Source organism: Leuresthes tenuis, unplaced genomic scaffold (genome assembly GCF_036924035.1).
Source record: "Leuresthes tenuis unplaced genomic scaffold, fLeuTen1.0.hap1 SCAF_11, whole genome shotgun sequence".
NCBI classification, from domain to species: Eukaryota; Metazoa; Chordata; class Actinopteri; order Atheriniformes; family Atherinopsidae; genus Leuresthes; species Leuresthes tenuis.
The window spans coordinates 34,789,460-34,811,429 of record NW_027325365.1 but is presented as its reverse complement, the minus strand read 5'-3'; the positions used below and the strand labels follow the sequence as shown (position 1 = coordinate 34,811,429).

Sequence of the window (21,970 nt, the reverse complement as noted above, 5' to 3'; positions counted from 1 at the left end):
GTCTTAAAGATTTTACAGATACATTTTGAATAAAAAATTATTCAATCAATATATGAGAAGTCGAAATTTTGTGATTAAAAAAGGTACGTGACTAACTCAAAGCCATGCAAAATCATCTCCAAAGTTTTTTCCTCCAAGATTCAGGATTTGTCCTTGACCAACTCTTCCACTGGGATAAAAAGAAACCTGAACCTTAGAGATACACTGTCGCTGCTCCATAGCACTCAGGGCCAGGACTGTCTGCGGTGTTCACACCGGCGCTCTCCTGTCCTGTTTGGTCTGGACTCTGTGTCTGGGTGCACTTTAAGGTACAGTACCCTTAAACCACACATATCCTAGTCCTGGGAGCAGGTACTATAGTATCATTGGGTCTTAATGTATTTGTGACTGTGAATTGCCTTGTCCCTGCAGACTGGAGGACGTAACTAATTGCTCCCTGGTCTCCCAGCTACTTCTGGATGTTCTGAGAGGACAAAACTTTCCCCAGTATGTGGCTTCCTTTGGAAATTCACCGTTAGACAGTCAACTGGACTGGGTGCAGATCAAGAGCAACCATCCAGTGGTAAGTTTATTTTGAAAAAAGTCCTTCAGTGATTGGAGGAGGCAAGAAGTTCCTGTCTACTGTGTGGGTGTCATCAGGCACACGACTGACTGTTTATTAATAATCTGACAGTATGAGTTAGTGTTGGGAAGTTTTGTTCAGAGGAAAAAGAGCTCAGGCTTCTTCTTCACCACACATACTTTATCACTGTAATCTGATCAGATGCCTGGCCACAAAAATAATCTACAGTGTGTGAGTGAGGTATTTAAGACATTGAAAGTAATTGTAGATAATTTAAGTAAAAATCTAGAATTTCCTGTGTTAAGAGGGTTTAAGTTTTATTTTGAATCGTCCTGTTAAAGTCGTGCTAGTGTCCAGCATTATGTTTGTCTTTTGCAGGAAACACAAAGTTGCAACATCCCATTGTCTCTCCATTTTGAAATTGAATGGACCAAATACGGCTCCCTGGTTAACCCTCAAGTTAAAATTGTAAGCATCAAAGAAGTAATCCAGACCAACACCAGTAATTTGGTAAGACCTGCAGTTTGTAGCAAAATATACTGTAAGAACTGAACCACAATCTACTTCTAGTTGTAGAACTAGTTCTTAGGATGTATTGTACAACTTCATCAGAAACTGTTGTAAATTCTAAGTAGCTACAGATACAGTAAATGTGGAGTGAAAGGACAGCTATCAGGGAGAATGTAATTGTTGGGATAACAGTGCTCATGTTTAAACAGCCTCCACAGCAGGACACTGTTTGGGACTTGAAAAGGGCCCCAGTTTATTTAATTGCCTGTACGTTACATAACGATGAACAAAGGTATTTGTTTTTTATACTACTGACTTTAGACTGTACATAAGAAATGGGTAGCGCCACAGTGGTGTCACCCATTGGTTTTTGAAGCCTCGAGTTTGACAACATCTTGGTCTCTTTGAAGCCAGAAATGACTGTATGTGGGCCATATGGTAAAGCTAAAGAGTGAGACTTGGAACTCAATTGGACAACAGTATCTATCTTTGAGGCCTAATATCTGTTTCATTATGATTCCATATTGAAGAATGACAACCAGCACACTGATCAAAATAAGTAAATCTACTTAATAACACCTGGATATAATTTAACTGAATGATACTTTATTATTCCCAAAAAAGGTAATCATTACAATTTGTTTATTTATTTATGACAGCATAAATATATACAATAACAGTAGTAAGTAATTGTGTAGCTATTGCTATGTTCATGAATTATCTGTTACATTCTTTCTTCCTGCCTGATTAAACACACTGTCATTTGATTGCCATATTATGTTTATGTTTATGCATTTAGCAGACGCTTTTGTCCAAAGTGACTTACACTGGTAGGCAGGTAGGGAAAGGGGGTCTTGCCTAAGGACCCCTACTGGAGGTAGTACCTTTCATGCAGGGGATTTGAATCCAGGTCACCCACATGAAAGGTGGCAATCTTACCACTACACTATCCAGTGCGGTATTGTCCACTATGTTTAGAAGCTTTTGTAAAATTAATTTTGCATAACCAACTCCATAAGCTCCAGAGCAGTCCCCAGCACATAGCCAGCCTTTTTTTTTCATCAGTTTCTTTGAATCTATGGCTCTGATGCTGCTGCCCCAACAGATGCTGCAAAGCAGATTGTACTCTCAACCACAGACTGATAGAAGATATACAACATCTTGCTGCAAAAATTGAAGAATCAATGCTTCCCCAAGAAGTAGTGTCTGTAATTATCCACGACCTCCATCTCCTCTTCAAGGATAGGCAGTGTTTGGATTATTCCCGGTCCCCCTGAAATACATAATCATCTTTTGTGTTGTTGTTGTTTGTGTCCAGGATTAGATGATTTATTGTTTGCATTCAAAATGAGGTGATTGTTCACACACCCTGTCACAAAGGGGTCTGATGCATAACTGATGCATCCCAAAACTAGGATACAGGTAGTTAAAAAAGCCCAAAACATTATTAACGATCATGATCACATGAGTTCAAGATTTTACCCTCAGGTTGCCTTTTTCTTTTGCTCCCAAGTAGAACAAAAAGATATTCTAAATCTTTTGTTTTCAGACAACTTAATTCGGATCTGGGTCAATTTTACTAATTTCTGTTTTGGACTTTTCACTTTTACTGTTGTTTTTAGTTATTCATTTTACCACTTACTTTGTAAGGATGCTGTCCTCTTTATATTCATGACCCTGTTGTCTGACGCCTAGTGCATACATTCTGTATGTCATGAATATATGTGAGAACATATATATATTTGTGTGTGGGTAAGCTACAAATGAATTGCTTTTCTGGGACTAATACAATTTTCTTAATCTAAACTGAATAGTCATAATATTTTTGGAGATGACAGGACACTGGGTTGTACTGGAAGTTGTACAGAGTAAAGAGAAACAGCGAGAGTACAGTCCCCTTCTCTTACGCGCAACTCTTCAGTCTCACAAACTGTGGACTGTTAGTCGTGGAGCCATTAATTCAGACGATTGTGGAGGCAGAGTGAATTGTGTTAAAGGCACTGGATAAATGAAAGAGCATTACTTTATTTCACTTCTCAGTCTCTCTGGGAAATTATACCAGGATGCTGGAGAGAAGAGTCCAGCAGATAGTTGTACTGCAAATTCAAGAGCAATGGTACAGTTTCTATTCCGGTTGAGAAACACTGGGGGTAAACCCAACAAAATTATATGATTAAAAATCTCATAAATAACACAAAGCTTAAAATTATTAGATTAAAAAACACAACTAAAGAGAAAACACCACAGAATATGGGCACGGCCTTGGTTATATGGACGGGGACTCCTTTTGGATAGTCCATTTTCACCTGCTTGTCGCTCATTCTACGTCCGCCGACATGTTTGTTATTGACTGTCTGCTTTCGTGTTTCCGATTTTGTCAGTGTTTATCTATTGGTTGTTGATTGTGTTACGTCACTGCAACCTGCGATAATATTAAACATGTTTGATATGATCCTAAGCCCAAGACTAGGGAAAGACTGGTATGAAACGCGGTCGCAGACTGCAGATTACCACCTTAAACTTAACAATCGAGATGACGGGAGCGCGCCGAGACTCCAGTTAGACTCCAAAAGACTGTCAGTTTTTAGTCTGGGACTGTGAAAATCGTTTGGTGTAAGCCCAGCATTAGTTTAAGTCCGTCTTCAATAATAAATAAATCAAGGTCTTGTTTACGAGTGGTGGTGAAAAGAAGCAGGAGACTGAACGTAGATTGGAGTAGGACAGACCAGACCAACGTCTGCAGACATTATAATCAATGGGCCTCATGCAAGAACCACTCGTACGAACAGATTTGTTCTTAAATCGCGCTTATGAGTGATTTAAGAGAACTTGCGCATTCACACACTTTTTTGCATTTTGAGTTTTCTTTCAGGTACGAACAGAAATAGGAGTCACGTAAAATAGTCCGCTGTTATTTGACTCAAGTTTGCTTGACTAATGGATTATATATTTAATTACTTTGAAGATGTCATAAATAAATATATACATTATACCCAATAATTATGCTGACATTATTCTGTTTGACTTAAATTATGCACTAATTGAAGGTTAATTTGACTCTGTATACAACAATGGGAAGTGTAACCAGCAGCTGACTTGCTATTTTTGGATACCTTAGTGCTCTTGGAAGAGAACATGTGTTCCGAGACCGTGTAGATATCCTTGTGGAGACAGACAAATGGCTGACGTCACGGTTTAAATTGCCAAGGACTGTGCTTCTGCAAATATGCAGCTTACTAAAGCCACAACTCGAGAAACGCCTATCAAACCCAATTCCACCAGACGTCCAGGTCCTCACCACCCTTGGTTTATTGGCCACGGGAACCTGTCAGAGGGAGATTGGAGACAGATTGGGTTCGTCCCAGTCCTCTCTGAGTCGTGCGCTCCCCTTGGTCATCAAAGCTCTCTTCAGTTTATCGCCCATGGTACATCAAATTCCCATACACCGCTGTCCAACAAGTCAAGAGGTCAACAGATCAAGAGGGACTTTCATGCCATGACTGGGCTGCCAAACATAATCGGAGCAATAGACTGCATACATATATGCAGTCCGAGGTAACGTTGCTCGTTCATGCCGCTTTGCATTACTAAACATAAGAAAGATCAGGCCATACCTGACCCAACATGCCACCCAGCTCCTGGTGCAGGCCTTGGTCATCTCCTGCCTTGACTACTGCAATGCTCTCCTAACTGGTCTCCCAGCCTGTGCTGTGAAACCTCTGCAGATGATCCAGAACGCAGCGGCGCGTCTGGTCTTCAATCAGCCTAAAAGAGCACACGTCACCCCTCTGTTCATTGAACTCCACTGGCTGCCATTAGCCGCCCACATCAGATTCAAGTCACTGATGTTAGCTACAAAGTGCTTAATGGAACGGCTCCCATCTACTTGAATGCTCTTGCAAAGGCTTATGTCACAACTCGGTCCCTCCGTTGGTCCCAGGATTGTCGTCTAGCAGCTCCTACACCACGCCTAAGACAATCCAGACTCTTTTCATGTGTCGTCCCACAATGGTGGAATGACCTACCGAGCGCTACCAGAACTGTTTATCTTCAAGAAACTCTTGAAAACCCAGCTCTTCAGAGAGCATGTCCTATCCTAGCACTTACCTTGTACTTCCCTACCCCCTCTACCTCTGCACTTTATCTTTCTGCACTTCTTTCTATGCCTACACCCCATCTCTACTCTGTCACCTCTGACATAGTCAGACTAGTGGGTTCCTTCTATGTAGTTTATTGTTAGCTTTTATATAGCTTGTTAAATCTTCATTTGTAAGTCGCTTTGGATAAAAGCATCTGCTAAATACATAAACATATGCATCAAAGCACCCGTGCCGTTGTGGAGCACACTATGGGTGTGCTGAAGGCCAGGTGGGTGTGTTACTATACAGCGGGGGGCAAACTGCTGTGTTTTGCACAATATTTCCATGAACGAGGGTCTCCCATTACCTGAACCAGCCCAGGCAGACAACATGCCAGACGACCCCCCTCATGCACGTCGGACACTGTGTTTATCAGCACCAGAGCACCACAGGCAACTGTGCTCTCTCCTGTCCTCTTCACCCAGTACACATTTGACTTTCATAGTCATAGTTGGCTGCATCAAGGACGGATGGGTGGGGGAGTACAGCAGCCAGGGTGAGGACTTTGTGGGGTGGTGCAGGTTCAACCGCCTACAGCTGAACACTTCCAAGACTAAGGAGATGGTGGTGGACTTCAGCAGGAAGAAACCACAGCCCCAACCTGTGTCCATTGAGGGGGTCGATGTGAAGGTGGTCAGGACACACAAATATCTGGGGCTACAGCTGCATGACAGATTGGACTGGACAGCAAACATAGACTCTGTTCACAGGAAAGGACAGAGCCGTCTGTACTTCCTGAGAAGGCTGGGGTCCTTCAACATCTGCAAAAAACTTCTGCAGATATTTTACCAGCCTGGCCAGCGTCCTCTTCTGCGCTGTGGTTTGCTGGGGAAGTAGCAGCAAGAAGAAGGACTCTGCCCGACTGGACAGACTGGTGAGGAGAGCAAGCTCAGTGGTGGGCACAGAGCTGGACTCTCTGGTGACCTTGGCAGAGAGAAGGACCCTGGACAAACTGCTGTCCATACTGGACAACGCCCACCACCCTCTGCACAATACCTTCATCAGGAAGAGGAGTGTGTTCAGTGACAGACTGCTGTCTCAATCCTGCTCCACCAACAGACTCAAGAACTCTTTTGCCCCTTTGGCCATCAGGCTGTACAACAGCTCTCAGTGATGGTACTTTCAATTCAATTCATTTTTATTTATATAGCACCAAATTACAACAAATGTCATCTCAAGGCACTGAAATAATATAGTCCAATTCAAGCCAATTGGAGTTCAATCCAAATGAATGGAATTAAAATCCAATGAATTCATTTAAAAATAATCCAATTCATTCATGTAGAGCCAATTCAAAAACAATATCCTAGCTAAGAAACCAACAGATTGCACCGAAACTTGTCTTCAGTCCAATCTCCCGTCCTGAGCGTGCCTGTGGCAACTGTGGAAAGGAAAGACTCCCTTTTAACTGGAAGAAACCTCTGGCAGAACCAGACTCAGGAAGGGTGGCCATCCGCCTCGACCAGCTGGGGTTTGAGAAGACAGAAAAGAGGGAAAAGAGGGGGGAAAAACACCATAACACCATTCAAAGGATACCTGTTGGAACAGGGTAACACAAGTTAATGACCACAATAATGTCACATGTACATAATATGATTTGAGAAATTAAACAGGGGGAAAAAGAGAGCAAAGTGAGGAAAGGTGTGACAGATGAGGTCCCCCAGCAGTCTAAGCCTATAGCAGCTTAACTATGGGATGTTTCAGGATTACCTGAGCCATCCCTAACTATAAGCTTTATCAAAAAGGAAAGTTTTAAGCCTAATCTTAAAAGTGGAAAGGGTGTCTGCTTCCCGGACATTTACTGGCAGCTTATTCCACAAGAGAGGGGCCTGATAACTGAAGGCTCTACATCCCATTCTACTTTTAGAAACTCTGGGAACAACAAGTAAACCTGCAGTTTGGGAGCGAAATGCTCTGTTAGGAAAATATCTTACAATGACATCTTTAAGATATGATGGAGCTCTGTCATTAAGAGCTTTATATGTGAGGAGAAGAATCTTAAATTCTATTCTGATTTTAACAGGGAGCCAATGAAGAGAAGCTAAAACTGGAGAAACATTATCTCTCCTGTTAGTTCTCATCAGAACTCGGGCTGCAGCATTTTGGATCAGCTGGAGGCTTTTCAGAGAATATGTGGGACAGCCCAATAATAAACAATTACAGTAGTCCAATCTTGAACTAACAAATGCATGGACTAGTTTTTCTGCATCACCCTGAGACAGGATGTTCCTGATTGTAACACTATTATGAAGGTGAAAGAAGGCAGTCCTAGAAATCGGTTTTATATGCCAGTCAAATGATAAATTCTGGTCAAAAATAACTCCAAGGTTCCTCACTGTAGAACTGGAGGCCAAGGAAATACCATCTACAGTAATTATATAGCTAGATAATTTCTCCCTGAAGCGCTCAGGTCCAAAGATAATGACTTCAGTTTCTCTGAATTTAGAAGCAGAAAGTTGTGAGTCATTCAGGTCTTTATGTCTTGAAGACATGCTTGTAGTCTGACCAACCTAATTGGCTTTCATAGGCAAGTACAGCTGAGTGTCATCAGCATAGCAATGGAAATTTATGCCATGCGGTCTAATAATGTCAGCTAAAAAAAAAAAAAACATGTCTAAAGTAAAAAGAATCGGTCCAAGCACAGAACCCTGAGGAACTCCATGACTTTCTCTGGTGTGTGAGGAAGATTCTTCATTTACAAGAACAAACTGGAATCTATCAGATGGATATGACTTAAACCAGCCTAATGCAGTTCCTTTAATCCCAATAACATGTTCAAGTCTCTGTAACAGAATGCTGTGATCGATCGTATCAAATGCAGCACTGAGATCGTGTTTCCTCAATGTACATGACAATTTCAGCAAAAGCAATTCCCTTCCTCAGTGTCTTTCCGTTCTTGAGTTTTGTGTTTTCTGACACAGTTGTAGAGGCCCACCAAACATTTAGTGTGATATTTAGCTTAAAGTGCAATCAAATCTCCTGAACTAAGTCGTGCAAGCAGTTCTGTGTCCTGAAAGAGCTCCACACACTCCTGAAGTCGTTTGTCCTGTTGAAGCATTGCTGCCTCATGAAAACCATCAGTGCCAGCTGGCTTGCAGCAGAAAAAACATAGTGCTTCCTGTTATGGTTTCTCAGTGCTAGAAGAACATCTCCTTGTGTGTTTACTTGAGCCTGCAATGGTTTCATTGCCTGTACTGCTAGATCTCTTCAGAGCTCTATTCTTGGCTCGTTGAACCTTTGTCTTGTTGAAGGCCAGTCTACAAGATTGATGCCACCTCGCTCTGCTGGTAACAAGAGCAGCTTCAATTCCAACACCTTCATCTAATTTATTTGTCTGTATATTTTTGGGTAGTTCATTCAGTTCTTTCATTCTCAGAAGACTTTCAGCTAATGACTTGTATGCCCTCCCATTATCCTTTCTCTTTGTTAGTGTTGGGTCAGTTAGCGTGTCATTATGATGTTGTTGACAGCGGGCACACAGTACCCAGTTTATATCCTTTTTAGGCTTCTTAGACGTTGAGGGTGTTGGACACCCTGATTCTTTTAGCAGAAACTTTTTTGACATAGTCAATTAATGTCCACCACCATCTTTTGAATATTGTACAACCTGCAACAATAAAAACAAAACAAATTTAGACAGAAAAAAATCATATTTAAAAACTAGGTTACTTGTAGCCGGTTTTTCTGGTGTGTGACTGTGATGGAGTTATAAAAGAAATTTTAAAAAAGAAAAAAAGAACCACATGGGCCAAGGAGACATAATGACAGTAAATTAAGTCTTTTGCTTTCAGGAAGTGATAGAAATGTGTGTGTGTGTGTGTGTGCGTGTGTGCAGAAAGAGATGTCCACATTAGACGGGACATAATTTAACTCATTAAGCTTCCACACCCAACAGTCACTGATACATGTTCCAAGCTAACTAGCTAGCTTAAGTAGGCGACCTATTTTTCCTATCTTGCTTATTTACTTTTCAAAGGCCTATGATGATTGTTTTTCTCTTTAGCCTTTATGATGTTCATAGCATATATTATTCATAATTATAACAGGTGAAATAAAATATTTAGGCATACCTTGATGGACAATCCACTGCACTGCTTGTCCCAGGAAGCAAATGCTAGCTAGCTCATTTGCTAGCTAGTTTGATGGCTAGCTGGATTGTGGTGGGGCAGGAAAAAAAACTGAAAGAGTATCTAACTGGATTTTTATCAATGTGTATTTAAATGTTCTAATATACAATTGTGTATTTAGTTTACATTTTTAAATATTTTAAGAAATCATTTAAATATTTTAAAGTAATTTTAATGAAGAAAATTACTACTATGGCCACTAGGGGGCGGATTTTCGTTGGCCTAATGTACAGATTTGTTTGAAACATATCCAACAACACATCCACCAAATTTTGTGCTTCTATCATAAAATAAACAATTCTTGTGATTGATTGAGCAAATCCGCCCTACAGGGGATGCACATTTTTGAGGGACGCTACCCACACGTTTAGCCCCGTTGCTCATTCCATGAATGCACGATCCTTACAAGCTGTACCCCGTTGGAAAGGTGACTAATCAGGTTTTCCAACAATATACAATACATCAGCAGTTGGTATTATTAAAAGGACAGTTTTTATTCATCCTTTATTTATTTGCATAACTAACATAACAACATTGGCTGCCACTAGGGGGCGCTTTTGAGGTGGCCCAATATCTAGATTTGTTTGAAACATATTCACCAACACATCTACCAAATTTCATACTTTTATCACAAAGTGAACAATTGATGTGAAATATTGAGCTAATCCGCCCCACTGTGGTCTTTTTAGGAGAGAAAACCTTTAATTCTGTTGATGTTTCTGAGTTGGTAAAAAGCTGCCTTGGTCACAGCTTTGATGTGGCTGCTGAAAGTAAAATCTGAGTCTATGAACACTCCAAGCTTCTGAACTTGGTCAGTGATTGTAAGGGCCCGAGTCTCAAGGTATTTACCAATGCTGACCCTCTTATATTTGCTACCAAACAGAATGATCTCAGTTTTGTCTTCATTACTGTAGAAAATTCTCTCTCATCCAGGAGTTTATTTCCTCCAGACACTGACACAGTACGTCTGCAGGGCTACAGTTGTCTGGTGACAGAGACACATAAAGTTGTGTATTGTCTGCATAACTGTGATAATTGATGTTAAAGTTCTGCAATATCTGACCCAAAGGCAGCATATACAAGTTAAACAGAAGAGGTCCAAGAATCAACCCCTGGGGGACTCCACAAGTCATCGCCACTCGCTCAGATTCATAGCTGCCAATTGTAACAAAATAACTCTGGCCTTCTAAATAGGACCTGAACCAGTTAAGGACCGCTCCAGAAAGTCCAACCCAGTTTTCCAGCCTGTGCAACAGGACTCTGTAATCTACAGTATCAAACGCAGCGCTGACATCCAACAGAACCAGGACTGAAACATAACCACAATCAGTATTCAACCCAATGTCGTTTAACACTTTGACCAGAGCTGTTTCATTGCTGTGATGACGTCGGAAGCCTGATTGACAGCTGCTTAATGGCAGCTGTCTTTAGTGACTTGGGAAAAATGCCTGATGCCAGTGAGCTGTTAACTAGTTGTAGGAGATCACTTTCTACTGGGTTAAAAACAGTTTTTAAAAAGTCTTTTAAAATGGTATTATGTCCAGAGTGCAAGTTGTTGATTTCAGATGCCGAACTCTTTCCTCCAGGATTTTTGAATCAATAATATTAAATTTCGACATAACGTCAGAGTTATTTCTAGGTTTTAGACACAGATTATTTTTCTTGTTGGTCTGTGTGGAGTGAATGTTTTGTCTAATTGTTTTGATTTTTTGGCTAAAAAAGTTGGCAAATTCCTTAAAAGTCTGAGGTACATATCCTGTCAACAAAGACAGATTGATCAAATCCAGTATGGCGGTGTCAATTAAGGGGAAAACCTCCTTGAACAGTCTGGTTGGGATTGGGTCTAAAATACAAGTTGATGGTTTAGAAGAGACTATTGCTGTTGTTCGCTCAGAGAGATCAACTGGGCAGAAGCTGTCTAAATATAAATCAGGTTCTAAAGATACATCTAAAGCTGCTGCACTTGATGATACATCAGTGATGATAGTGGGAAGGATTCCATTAATCTTCTCTCTGATAGAAGCAATTTCATTGATAAAGAATCTCAATAAATCATCACTGCTGACAGTTAAAGGAATACATATCATTCTCAACAGAGCTCGGACTCTTTGTCAGCCTGGCCTCTATATGTAAAATTCTTCTCAGAAGCTGTATAGTCAAGTAATGTAAATTAAAAAGTTATCAAAAAATGGTCAGACAAGACAGAGTTATGAGGGAACACTGTTAACTGTTCACTCTCAATGCCATAAGTCAGCACAAGGTTAAGGGTATGATTAAGGCAGTGAGTAGGTCTGTGAACACTTTGAGAAAATCCAACAGAATCTAATATAGAATTAAAGTTAATATTTAGGCTGTCATTTTCATCATTCATCTACATGAATATTAAAGTCACCCATTACTGTGACTTTATCTGTACTCAGCACTAACCTTGGATAAAAACTGAGAATCAGAGATTCAAAATGATCCTCCTGCTGCAGCCAGGTTTCTGTAAGACAAAATATATCAATACGATGATCACAGATCAAGTCATTCACTAACAGAGACTTCGAAAGGAGAGATCTAATATTCAGCAAACCACATTTAATAGTTTGATGTTTTTGTTCAGTTAAAGTTTTTTTAAAAATTTTTTTTTTGCACAAAAGGATTTGCTCCTCTTGTGTTTGTTGATTGGGGGGGTAGCATCAGGTGGGAAGCCGCCGAAAGTGTGTAAGACTACAACTCTGCATCCTGGTCTCAACCCTGGGTTGTCATGTTTTTGGATGGCTAATAAATTTGTCCATATTTCTAGAAATGAGAGCCGCTCCTTCCAAAGTGGGATGGATGCCGTCTCTCCTCATCAGACCAGGTTTTCTCCAGAAAGATTGCCAATTATCTATGTAGCTCACGTTGTTTGCTGGACACCATCTAGACAACCAGCGATTGAAGGAGGACATAGGGCTAAACATGTCATCACTGGTCAGATTTAGCAGGAAAAACTACGGAGTCTGACATTGTTTTGGCAAAATTACGCACAGATGCAACATTAATTTTAGTGACCTCCAATTGTCGTAACCGGGTGTCATTGCCGCTGACGTGAATAACTATTTTACCGTATTTACGCTTATCCTCAGCCAGCAGTTTTAAATAGGATTCTACGTCGCCCGCTCTGGCCCCTGGAATACATTTGACTATGGTCGCTGGTGTCTCTAATGCCACGTTTCTGACTATAGAGCTGCCAATTACCAGGGTTTTGTGCTCAGCGGGTGTGTCGCTGAGTGGAGAAAATCTATTAGAAACGTGGACAGGTTGATGGTGAACCTCCAATTGTAGGACTCCTCCTCTTCCTGATAGTCACCTAGCCACTCTGGGGCCCCGGCTGCTCAGGTTCTGCTAGGAGGCGACTAATGGAGCTAGCTACGCTAAGTGGCTCCGCACTGGTTAAAGGGGCCTGGCTCACTATCAGGTGGTTTTCAACGGTGTTTCCAATTCAGATAACCTTGCCTTCAAAACTACAAAAAGACATTTGTTACATGTACCATTATCACTAAAGGAGGCAGAGGAGTAACTAAACATCTGACACATGGAGCAGGTGAAAGCAGGAGATGGAGGAAGAGAACTGGTAGCCATGCTAAGCTAGAGAACCAGACACACCGCTAAAAAGTGAAAAATAAAAACTAAAGATCTGTAAGAGTGAGCGTTAGAATATAACAAGTATGGGATAGAGTTAACTATGCAAGATGTGTAAATTATAGGGAGAAATAAGGTGATTATTAGTAGTCCAAGAGGAGCAAGAAATTCTACAGTACACAAACAAGGTAACAGGAAGTGATGCAATACGTCTTACCGTAAAGTAAAGCCGCAAAGCAAATATCCGGTGACACAGAAGTTTTACACCAGAATTCTGCCTACAACAGGCTGGATTTAATCATTTGTGTGTAATACTTCTGCTATTTGTATGGTCAATTTATATTTTTAAATAGTTTATAGTTGTACAAAACATTTTTCATTTTTACAGTTACTTCCTAGTTTTTTTAAATAGTTTTTGTATAGACCCTAATATATGTTCAATGTATGTTGTTACTTTTTACTACTAGATGCTTGAATTTCCTTCAGGATCAATGAAGTATCTATCTATCTATCTACGGACTGCCCCATCAAAGTGCCATCATGACGAGACAACAACTGATTGCATGGCTTTAGTTGCAGTCATTGAGCGCCTGGCCATGGCGAGACGTTTTTTCTTAAGCCATTTTCATATCAAACCATTTCTTCTTTATTTCGGTGACATTACGAACTACAGGTGACACGGAATTAACAGCACTCGTAATTGCTTTAGCGGGTCCCGTAATTCCACTGCTGACACAACTAAAAATGACAGATTTTACTTTTTGGATCTCTGAAAGCAGAACTTCAATCTCAGAGCCCGTAAAGTGGTTCTTTTTGCGACTTGATGCCATTCTCATGACTCAACACTTCCTGGCACAGGAGAGAGGAAGCGTAGCCTTATATGGTATTATTTTAGGCGTGGAGTCTGCAAATTTACTATCCTCGTGCACGTGCACTTAAATACGCACAGGTGGCATTCATCATTTACACAGATCGTTTACACACTTTTTCTGTAGTTAAGAGCGTTTGTTGAATCTGACGACGTGTTCGTACAGACCTTCATACGAAAAAAGTGAGAGAAATTTAGAATAAGAATATGAAAATGTTCTTGCATGAGGACCAATGGGTGATGAGCAATTCTGTATGCATAGATAAATGTCTTTCCCACTTCAAGATGACTATAGAGGGAAAAAACACTTGAATCCAATTAAAATCCGGATGGCCCAGCTTTCCACCAGCATTAAACGCAGTATACATTTGTGGACCTGTGAAGCGTGGAGGAGTCTCAAAAGATCTATGCTCAAATAAAATCTGATATGTGCGTGTCCTCCCTGTCTCCCTCCCTGAAGACTTTCTTTTTCATGTCTGACACTGGATGACTCATCCATATTTTACATACAGTCGAGGAGATTATCTTATTTCTGGAGCCAACATCAAGCTTCAGTTTTGGGCTGTTCTTCAGTGCCTCCATTTTTTAGTCCTAGCTGTACCTACATTCATGGGGTTTATTGCTTTCATACTAACTTTACTGAACAGAGCAAAGCTGATAATTAAACAGTGAGGCTTCAAAAATAACAAACGTAAAAATAATAAACAAGAATGCATGCTTCTTTGGTTTTAACTTTAAGCCAAAGCATAGAGAAACAATGCAGCATCTTGATCATTTGTTTTGTGTGTTTTCTCACAGGCTCTGCTGTCTGGCACCAGCGGCGTCCTGCCAATCAGAAGCTCAGTGGCCTTCATACCAATATCTGCAGCTGCTCTTCCAGGATACAGAGCTACACCCACCATCAATGCCAAACTGCCCTTTGACTTTTTCTTCCCTTTTGTCTGACCCATACAGACTTGCCTCACCAGTACATGTATCACTCTCAGCATAGTTTGAATGATCAGTACTTGTATATCGTGTGACTACTGTACATATGATTTTTTTTGCAAGTAGAGTTAATAAATACATTTTTCATATTCAATATTTAAATCTTTTATTTGAATCAACTTAAGATACCACGTAAAATGTATATACCATTTGGCAGATCTAAATATAGATAAATACATTATATGCAAGTTATCAGTTTGCATGAGGTTTTACATGTATACAAGCCCTTTAAACTTAATCAAGCCAATCAATTATTGGACATATTCTACAACAATGACTTGTAATGATCCATTGATTACAGATACTTCTCTCTTCAGCTTCTGCCAAATGATAAAGACATTACAAACACATAGGTATGGTACTAAGATCAAGTCTAAATAATGATCATAGTGTATACAATGTTTAAAAAAACAAGAGAGAAAAAGTACAGGATATGAATGAGATGATCACTGGCTACGAGAATGTTTGCATGGTAGTTAGAAGTCGATGTTGTGTTTCTTCAGGAGGGCTTGCAGTTTCTGGTTCTCTTGTGTCTAACAAACAGAGACAAGAATCAGTTTGTTGTTGGGTCTTCCGCAAATCTTTTATGGCTCATACTTAACAGTTTACAAACCACAGTCAATCACTGTGTGCCAGAGTTTTGTTTTAGTTCAAGTGGTTTACAGTAATACTATAAACAGTATTGGTTTTATGCAAGAAGTACTTATACTAATACAAGAACCAAATGTAAATTAATGATATGTTTAAGGTGGAGACCCAGACTCCATTGTATGAGCATAAAAACAGCCAAAACACATCATGCCCAGCATGACAACTACGAATTTCATTCAGACCGAGGTATTATTGATGACAACAAATGCCATATCTTGGATACATCCTGATAAACAACTTGTTCTGTTCATAGTTCTTTCTTTTTTACTTTAGGTATTTGTGAGCATGAGACAGCCTCAAACACAGCTACATGAAGACCATTATTTCCTAATGTTCTTGTTTCTGTAACATACATGAGTGTTTCCATTTTTTTTACACCTCACATTTTCATCAGTGCAGTAGAACCAACTGATATTTCAAAAACAGCAACATGAAAGACTTCTCTACCATATTTGGTGTATGCAGAATGGCCCATGAGTTTTTTCCACACCGTCCCTGTGATACTTTACTTCAGGAAGTTTTGAAATAAACATAAACACAGAAGTGGTACAAATGTTATAGTCAACAATGGCCCACAGACTACATAATCGTGCATTTTAAGCAAACTCGTACCCATGGCTCATTCCATCCTCACATGAAACACACAACTTGGACAATCACAAGTTGACAGACCAGCAGTCACTGTCTTTGAACAGCAGATTAAGTTTATACAGCAGATGTTTGTCATTCTGCACACAAATTTCAATTTGGTGGTTTTCTTCATATTTAAGATCAAATTTTCCAAAAGCCACAATTTGTTGCCATTTCAGTACAACTGGTGGTGGGGCAGATAAGCCACAGGTAACTGGAGTGAGGCTTGACCCAACCTTCTTTCCTGTGACTCGCACAGCAACACAGTAGGCACATTTTGGTTTTCATTTCAAGGAAAATTGAGAGGCCAAAACTTAAAAGAGGCATGTTGTTGCAAAAAGAAAGTGAAAAGTACTGATCCGATTCATTTTTCACACGGTGTATCTGTATTTTTAAACTTTTATCAATCATACAATATTTGCGGCCTGAAAAACAGAAAAGGAGAAATACTGTGATTGTAACAGCCCTGATGGTCATTACTTATATTAAAATATAGTTTCTTGGTGACTGGGGGTAGGTTTGTCTCAGGACATGTTCAGTCTTTATAGATTTAGTTTGATTAAAACAAACTTGGGTGCAATAGGTCAGTTAGTGCATTTCATCTCAACTAGAGCTTGCTTGGTGCACACCAAACAAGTGGGAAGAGTCCCCATGGACAGGTGGTTTCCAGTCCTACTCCTGATAAACTCTCAAGTGGCTGAACTGAAGTCGGAACACTGTTAACAATGAAGATATATAAACACACAAAACTTGATTACTTTACTTCAACCTGACCTGGTTCTTCTAAACATAACATTGCTTACTACAGTTTGGTACTGGAGTCGAATTCAGTTTCCTGCAGTATATCTTCATTTGTGTGTTCTACAATAGAAAATCATTTGTTATTTTGACTCCTTTATACATTTACAAAAGTTCTTCACGACATCTCCTCTGATTGAAATACAAAAATACATAGTCCACTGAAATCCAACGTGCATTTAGCCTGAAACACAGTATCCACAGTATTTTCCTAAGTATATTTCAGAAAAGCTGTCCATTCAGAATATAACTTTATTCATATGTTATTTATGAGGCACCTTTTGTCTGTTATAAAAGAAAAAAAAGTGTGATGGTGAATGGCAAAATAAACTGGAACTAAATTTCTGTCTTGGACTGGGCATTGACTGAGATGAAAGGACTACTTCCTACTACCTAATATGTCAAATAAATATAGATCTATAATAGATCTGTGCAGACCCTGATAAGGGATGCTCCAGCTTTTGATATCTTAATGTATAGTCAGAACATTTCAGAACATTGAACATGACACATTTCATTGTGCATTGCCTTTGGAAGTCATATAGAGCAGGTTTAAGTTGCATTACACTTTTAATAAAATCAGTACCTGAACCTTTATTCTAATCTATAATTGAAGTCTACAGAAACTCTGGTCTGTCCAGAAATCTGCACCTAAGATCAAACCCACACCCACTCTTCACTCTCTAAGTTCTCGCTCTCCAACAAACACACACACACTGGACAATGCTCAGCACCATGTGCTCCTGCTCTTCTCCTGTATGGAACATCCTCCCTGACACCCTGAGGGCTCCACAATCCAAGGACATTTTTAAGAAGGACTTAAAACAGTTCATTTCAAGACAACCTTTGATTTTCAAATGATTTTCCTACAGGTGTGGTTTTTAATCCGTTCTGTTACTCACCTTGTTTTTTTCTTATGAATTTCAGTTTATAGTTTTATTCTTATGTTCCATTTTTTTCGTTTTCATTCTTTTACAATGTAAAGTGTATTGTATTTGATAATATAAAGATTAAAGAAATCACCAGTTCATCACAGCGCTTCTGTATCTCTGTGACTCTTTCGACAAGTTGGTCGTAGCTCTGCTTCAGCTTGTGGATTCTCTGGTCTGCACGAGTCTTCACTGACACCAGGATCCCTGCAGGAAATTCATAGAGTGACCCCCAACAGTAACATCTACATTGCCCACTTTTTGACATGCCTTAAACATGAAATCCACTAAATGGTTTTCATTGCAAGAACTGTTCTTGATTGGATTTGAGGTGGTTTGGTGTGAGGAGGGCTGTGGTATCTCATGTGGAGTGGCCTTATCATTATGTCCTTTCCTTGGACAGTTAAAAGCTTTGAGTGAACTGACCGTTAACAATCCTGGCCACCCTCCAGAGTCGCAGCAAGATGAGGAGACCCATCCCATCAAAGGCATCTTCATGGAAGATGAAGACAATGTCCAGCAAGAAGGACACCACCACCACCACACCATCAAACACCTCAAACTTGTGATGAAAGAACTCCATCTGGTAAGCAAACAGCTTCCCAGACAGTTCCACCATAAAGAAGGTGAGAAGGGCCAAGCTCAGATAGTGAAATATCTGCCACACACACAATTAGTTACACTGTAAAAAAAGTCTTGTGAAGAGTAGTTAGTTTCTTAGTGTGAGTGGAAAACTGTCTGTCTCACCTCAGGAGCAATGTGATCATGTTCAAGCTTGATGACAGATAGGTCAATTAGTAGCTCCGCCAAGACAAAGAAAGCATCCAGGATTACCAAACACACCACCACCACCTGCACACAAATTCAGACAGCATTGAAATGCTGTGGTGGTACCTTAAGAGAGCTATGCATAAAACATTTGTAAAGAAGAGTGGGCTAAAATTCCCATGTGAGAGACTGATAATGTCCTACAGAAAAGCATTACTTCAACTTATTGCTGCTAAAGGTGGTTCTACAAGCTGCTTGATCATGGGGTTCACTTAGTTTTTCCCCCACACTGATTCTGTTTTGTCTTAGTTTTTGTTAAATAAATAATGACAGTGTAATATGTCATGTGTTGTTCATCTGTTTTTACCTCATATTAAGACCTTGTAAGATTTTTTTAAGTCAGCTCCAGGACATCTTACATCTTAGTTGTTGTGCTTGAAATACATTTTGCTGTACTTTTGTTTCAGTGAGTTTTGAATGTTGTACTTTTCTTCATCTAATCACTCTTTGCTATCTGCAATTTCTTTTTATTGTAATCACTGTGATATCCAAGTCTTTTTCAGGTTCCACACATAAAAAAAACCCAGCATTTTGAAGGTTGTGCCTTGAACAGCAATGATGCGTATTTTTGGAGAATTTTCCAAAGTGACCTACTTGGAAGCGGTCAGAGATGTATAGCTTCTTCAGTGAATCCTTGAAGGTCAGTTTTGTTGGGTACTGCCCTGTAGCTGGACTCAAATCCTCACTGTCCTCATGCAGCTCTTCCTCCTCCCACTGGCCCGGCTGCTGGTCGCCCACTGTGGTGAAATGCCTCAGGTACCACGCCATGGCCACAGGCTCAACACAAGGACTCCTCTCACTTTAGCTCACCCTGGAGCTAAAGAGCACAAATTTTCTTCTCACTTCAGAGAGTCCTCATAAACTGAACACCTTTAGTGAGCTGTATAGCTCACGGAAAACAAGGCTAAATATTGGAAACCTTTAGACTTCTGCAGGTCAGTAAAAGTGAAGAAATTGGTCTTGCAAAATATGTCAACATCTGAGCAGATTGCTTCATATTAGACAATCAGAGTTCACTTCTCTTTTTTTAGGTTGCAACATGTTATTGGGACAGCAAACTATGAAATATATCAAATAATCAATTAACTAGTCAGTATATACACTATATTGCCAAAAGTGTTCACTCCACCCAGATAATGTTTATGTATTTAGCAGACAATTTTATCCAAAGTGACTTACACAGGTAGGGTAAAGGGGTCTTGCCTAAGGACCCCTACTGGAGGTAGTACCTTTTATGCAGGGGATTTGAACCCAGGTCACCCACATGAAAAGTGGCAATCTTATGTCTACACTATCCAGTCACAGATAATCCAGATAATTAAATTCAGGTGTTCCCGTCACTTCCATGGCCACAGGCATATAAAGTCAAGCACCTAGGCATGCAGACTGCTTCCACAAACATTTGTGAAAGAATAGGTCCATCTCAGGAGCTCAGTAAATTTCAGCGTGGTACCATTATATTTGCAACTAAATATTCCACAGTCAACTGTCAGTTTTATTATAACAAAGTGCAATATAGCTTCGTAAGAGCAGTACGGCCCCTTCAAGAGCAAGTGCGTGTGGGGAGAAAGAGAGACTCAGCGTGTGTTGTAAGGATGGAAGAGGCAAAAGAGTTTGTATTATGAAGACTCTGTTCAAAGTGTGTGGCCCAAGTCTGATAATAAATACCACATCTTCTGCAGGCACAACTCGAGTTTGGTGTCTGTTTTCCACTGTTGGGAAGTGAAGGGAGTTAAACCCGAGGCTGACTGCAGCTTCGGCCCAGGAGAGAGCCTCTTCCCTGTGTTTTTCGACCACGGTCTCGAGACCGAGCAGGAACAGTTAACAATAGTGTATATCCATATTATCTACAGTGATCTTTCTTGATCTAAGAATAAAGCACATTGTGGCAATAAGACTGGGTGTTGAGGCAAGAATTTCCAAGCAGACTGAAAGCAAGACTCCGCACGATTGAGACAAAAAGCTGCAACAAACTCCATTCTATTTCGAGTTATCTTACACCATTTTTTAAATCAAACGAGCATGATAAAATTGAGCAAACAACTCTTTCGGACAAAAGTACAAAGTTTTGTAGAGGTATGAAACTAATCTCAGCATTATCTGTGAAGTGGCATTATTTATGCTTTCCACCGAGATGCGGAGGAGTCCTACGGATGGATCGGCTTTAAAGTTTAAATTAAAAAAATAAAATAAATTAGGAGTTTTCCCAGAGCAACGAAAATCTGAAAAAACAGGACGATGTCTCGCGCTTCTGTGAGCCCGTGGATCATCCTCAGAATTTCCTACCAGATTTTTCAGGAATGCGAGCAGCGTTGGTGTCTCTGTCTGCGCAAAGTTTCCGCTAAAGCTCAGATGCTGGCAGGGGCCTGAAACTCGTGATGGAAACATCCGTCCATGTTTCTGCCAACCAAGCATTTCACTGACAGGGACACAAACAGCCAAGGCTCCGTCACCAGACATTATGCAGACTCATGATCACACGCACCCCGCGGAAGCGCGTACTCCAGCGGAAGCTATAGGAAGTCAGCATTCGTGCCTTTCTGGTCAGCACATGTAAAGACTGCTTCACCGCAGTAGCCTACGTTTTTAAAATTATATTACTACATTTGATGTATGTCAAATGTAAACTGATTTGAACACCGTAGATCATTTAATCAATTAATAATGTAGCAGAAATAAAACAACTTTGTGTTTCTCTCTTCCAAGACTTCTTTTGGAATTCATTATGGGACACGCCCCCGCACGCTGCTCCCAGAAGTTCTTTACACTTTTACACTTACAAGTTTACTTCTGTTTCTGTATAACGCTTGACTAGTACAAAGAAGTGACGAACCGGAGTCGCGTCAAGTTATAATCTACTGATGGAATTCTCTTTTCACCTCTTCTAGCTCCATTAACAAACCTCTAAGACAGCATATGATTAACGGGTTGGTAAAACCGTCTGGGTGAGCAAACCACTCAGTGCCATTCTGAGTCTCAGTAGCTGGACTGTCACCAGACAATTAGCTGCTGCACCATATTAGCTCGTGACTGCTTTTCCTTTTCAGAGCTACAGAGCCTGAAATTGCCCTCACCATGGAAATGGTCATGTTGCTGGCTAAAGTGTGTTTTCAGTAACAAAATACCTCTTGTGCTTCTTGCCTAAGGCTGCAAGATGCCAATTAGTTGAGAGCATTGTGTGTGCCTGACTGAAAATTGAAGATGCAGACGAGATGTACAGCTAGACTGTCAGCAGCAGATCCTCTGATGGGGTTAGCCATTTCACTGCTACAGGAGCTGACTGAGGATACACAGGCAGACATATGTGCATGGGAGCCAGCTGGGATGACCAGTTA

At 40.3% G+C, this 21,970-nt stretch overlaps 2 protein-coding genes across 3 annotated transcripts in view; one reads left to right on the top strand and one right to left on the bottom strand.

Moving 5' to 3' along the window:
- Window positions 1-14,797, top strand: part of tctn1 (tectonic family member 1) — a 60,066-nt gene extending 45,269 nt beyond the window's left edge. Inside the window, exons 11-14 of the mRNA XM_072396290.1 lie at window positions 171-308; window positions 412-562; window positions 941-1,072; window positions 14,611-14,797. Coding sequence (XP_072252391.1) covers window positions 171-308; window positions 412-562; window positions 941-1,072; window positions 14,611-14,757 — 568 coding nt within the window. The 3' untranslated portion in view covers window positions 14,758-14,797. The remainder of the gene's footprint in view (window positions 1-170; window positions 309-411; window positions 563-940; window positions 1,073-14,610) is intronic.
- Window positions 14,798-14,990: 193 nt separating this feature from the next.
- On the bottom strand, window positions 14,991-21,045 carry hvcn1 (hydrogen voltage-gated channel 1). Of its 2 annotated transcripts, XM_072396288.1 has the most exons (6): window positions 20,922-21,045; window positions 19,230-19,452; window positions 18,555-18,659; window positions 18,234-18,465; window positions 17,902-18,014; window positions 14,991-15,332 (listed from the first exon to the last, which is right to left on the bottom strand). In XM_072396288.1, the coding sequence occupies exons 2-6, from the start codon at window positions 19,401-19,403 to the stop codon at window positions 15,276-15,278; spliced, it is 681 nt and encodes a 226-aa protein (XP_072252389.1). In that variant the 5' UTR covers window positions 19,404-19,452; window positions 20,922-21,045; the 3' UTR covers window positions 14,991-15,275. The 2 variants fall into 2 exon arrangements, with proteins under 2 accessions (XP_072252389.1, XP_072252390.1); XM_072396289.1 differs by lacking the exon at window positions 20,922-21,045 and having other exon boundaries at window positions 19,230-19,603.
- Window positions 21,046-21,970: the final 925 nt, after the last annotated feature.

Bases quoted from the DNA above. Each gene is read 5' to 3' on its own strand.
- hvcn1 (XM_072396288.1), bottom strand. From the start codon at position 19,403: ATGGCGTGGTACCTGAGGCATTTCACCACAGTGGGCGACCAGCAGCCG. The intron at 18,660-19,229 runs GTAGGTCACTTT...ATTTGTGTGCAG, and splicing joins ACATCTCTGACCGCTTCCAA to GTGGTGGTGGTGTGTTTGGT. The intron at 15,333-17,901 runs GTGATTTCTTTA...TCTGTTTGTTAG, and splicing joins AGAAGCGCTGTGATGAACTG to ACACAAGAGAACCAGAAACT.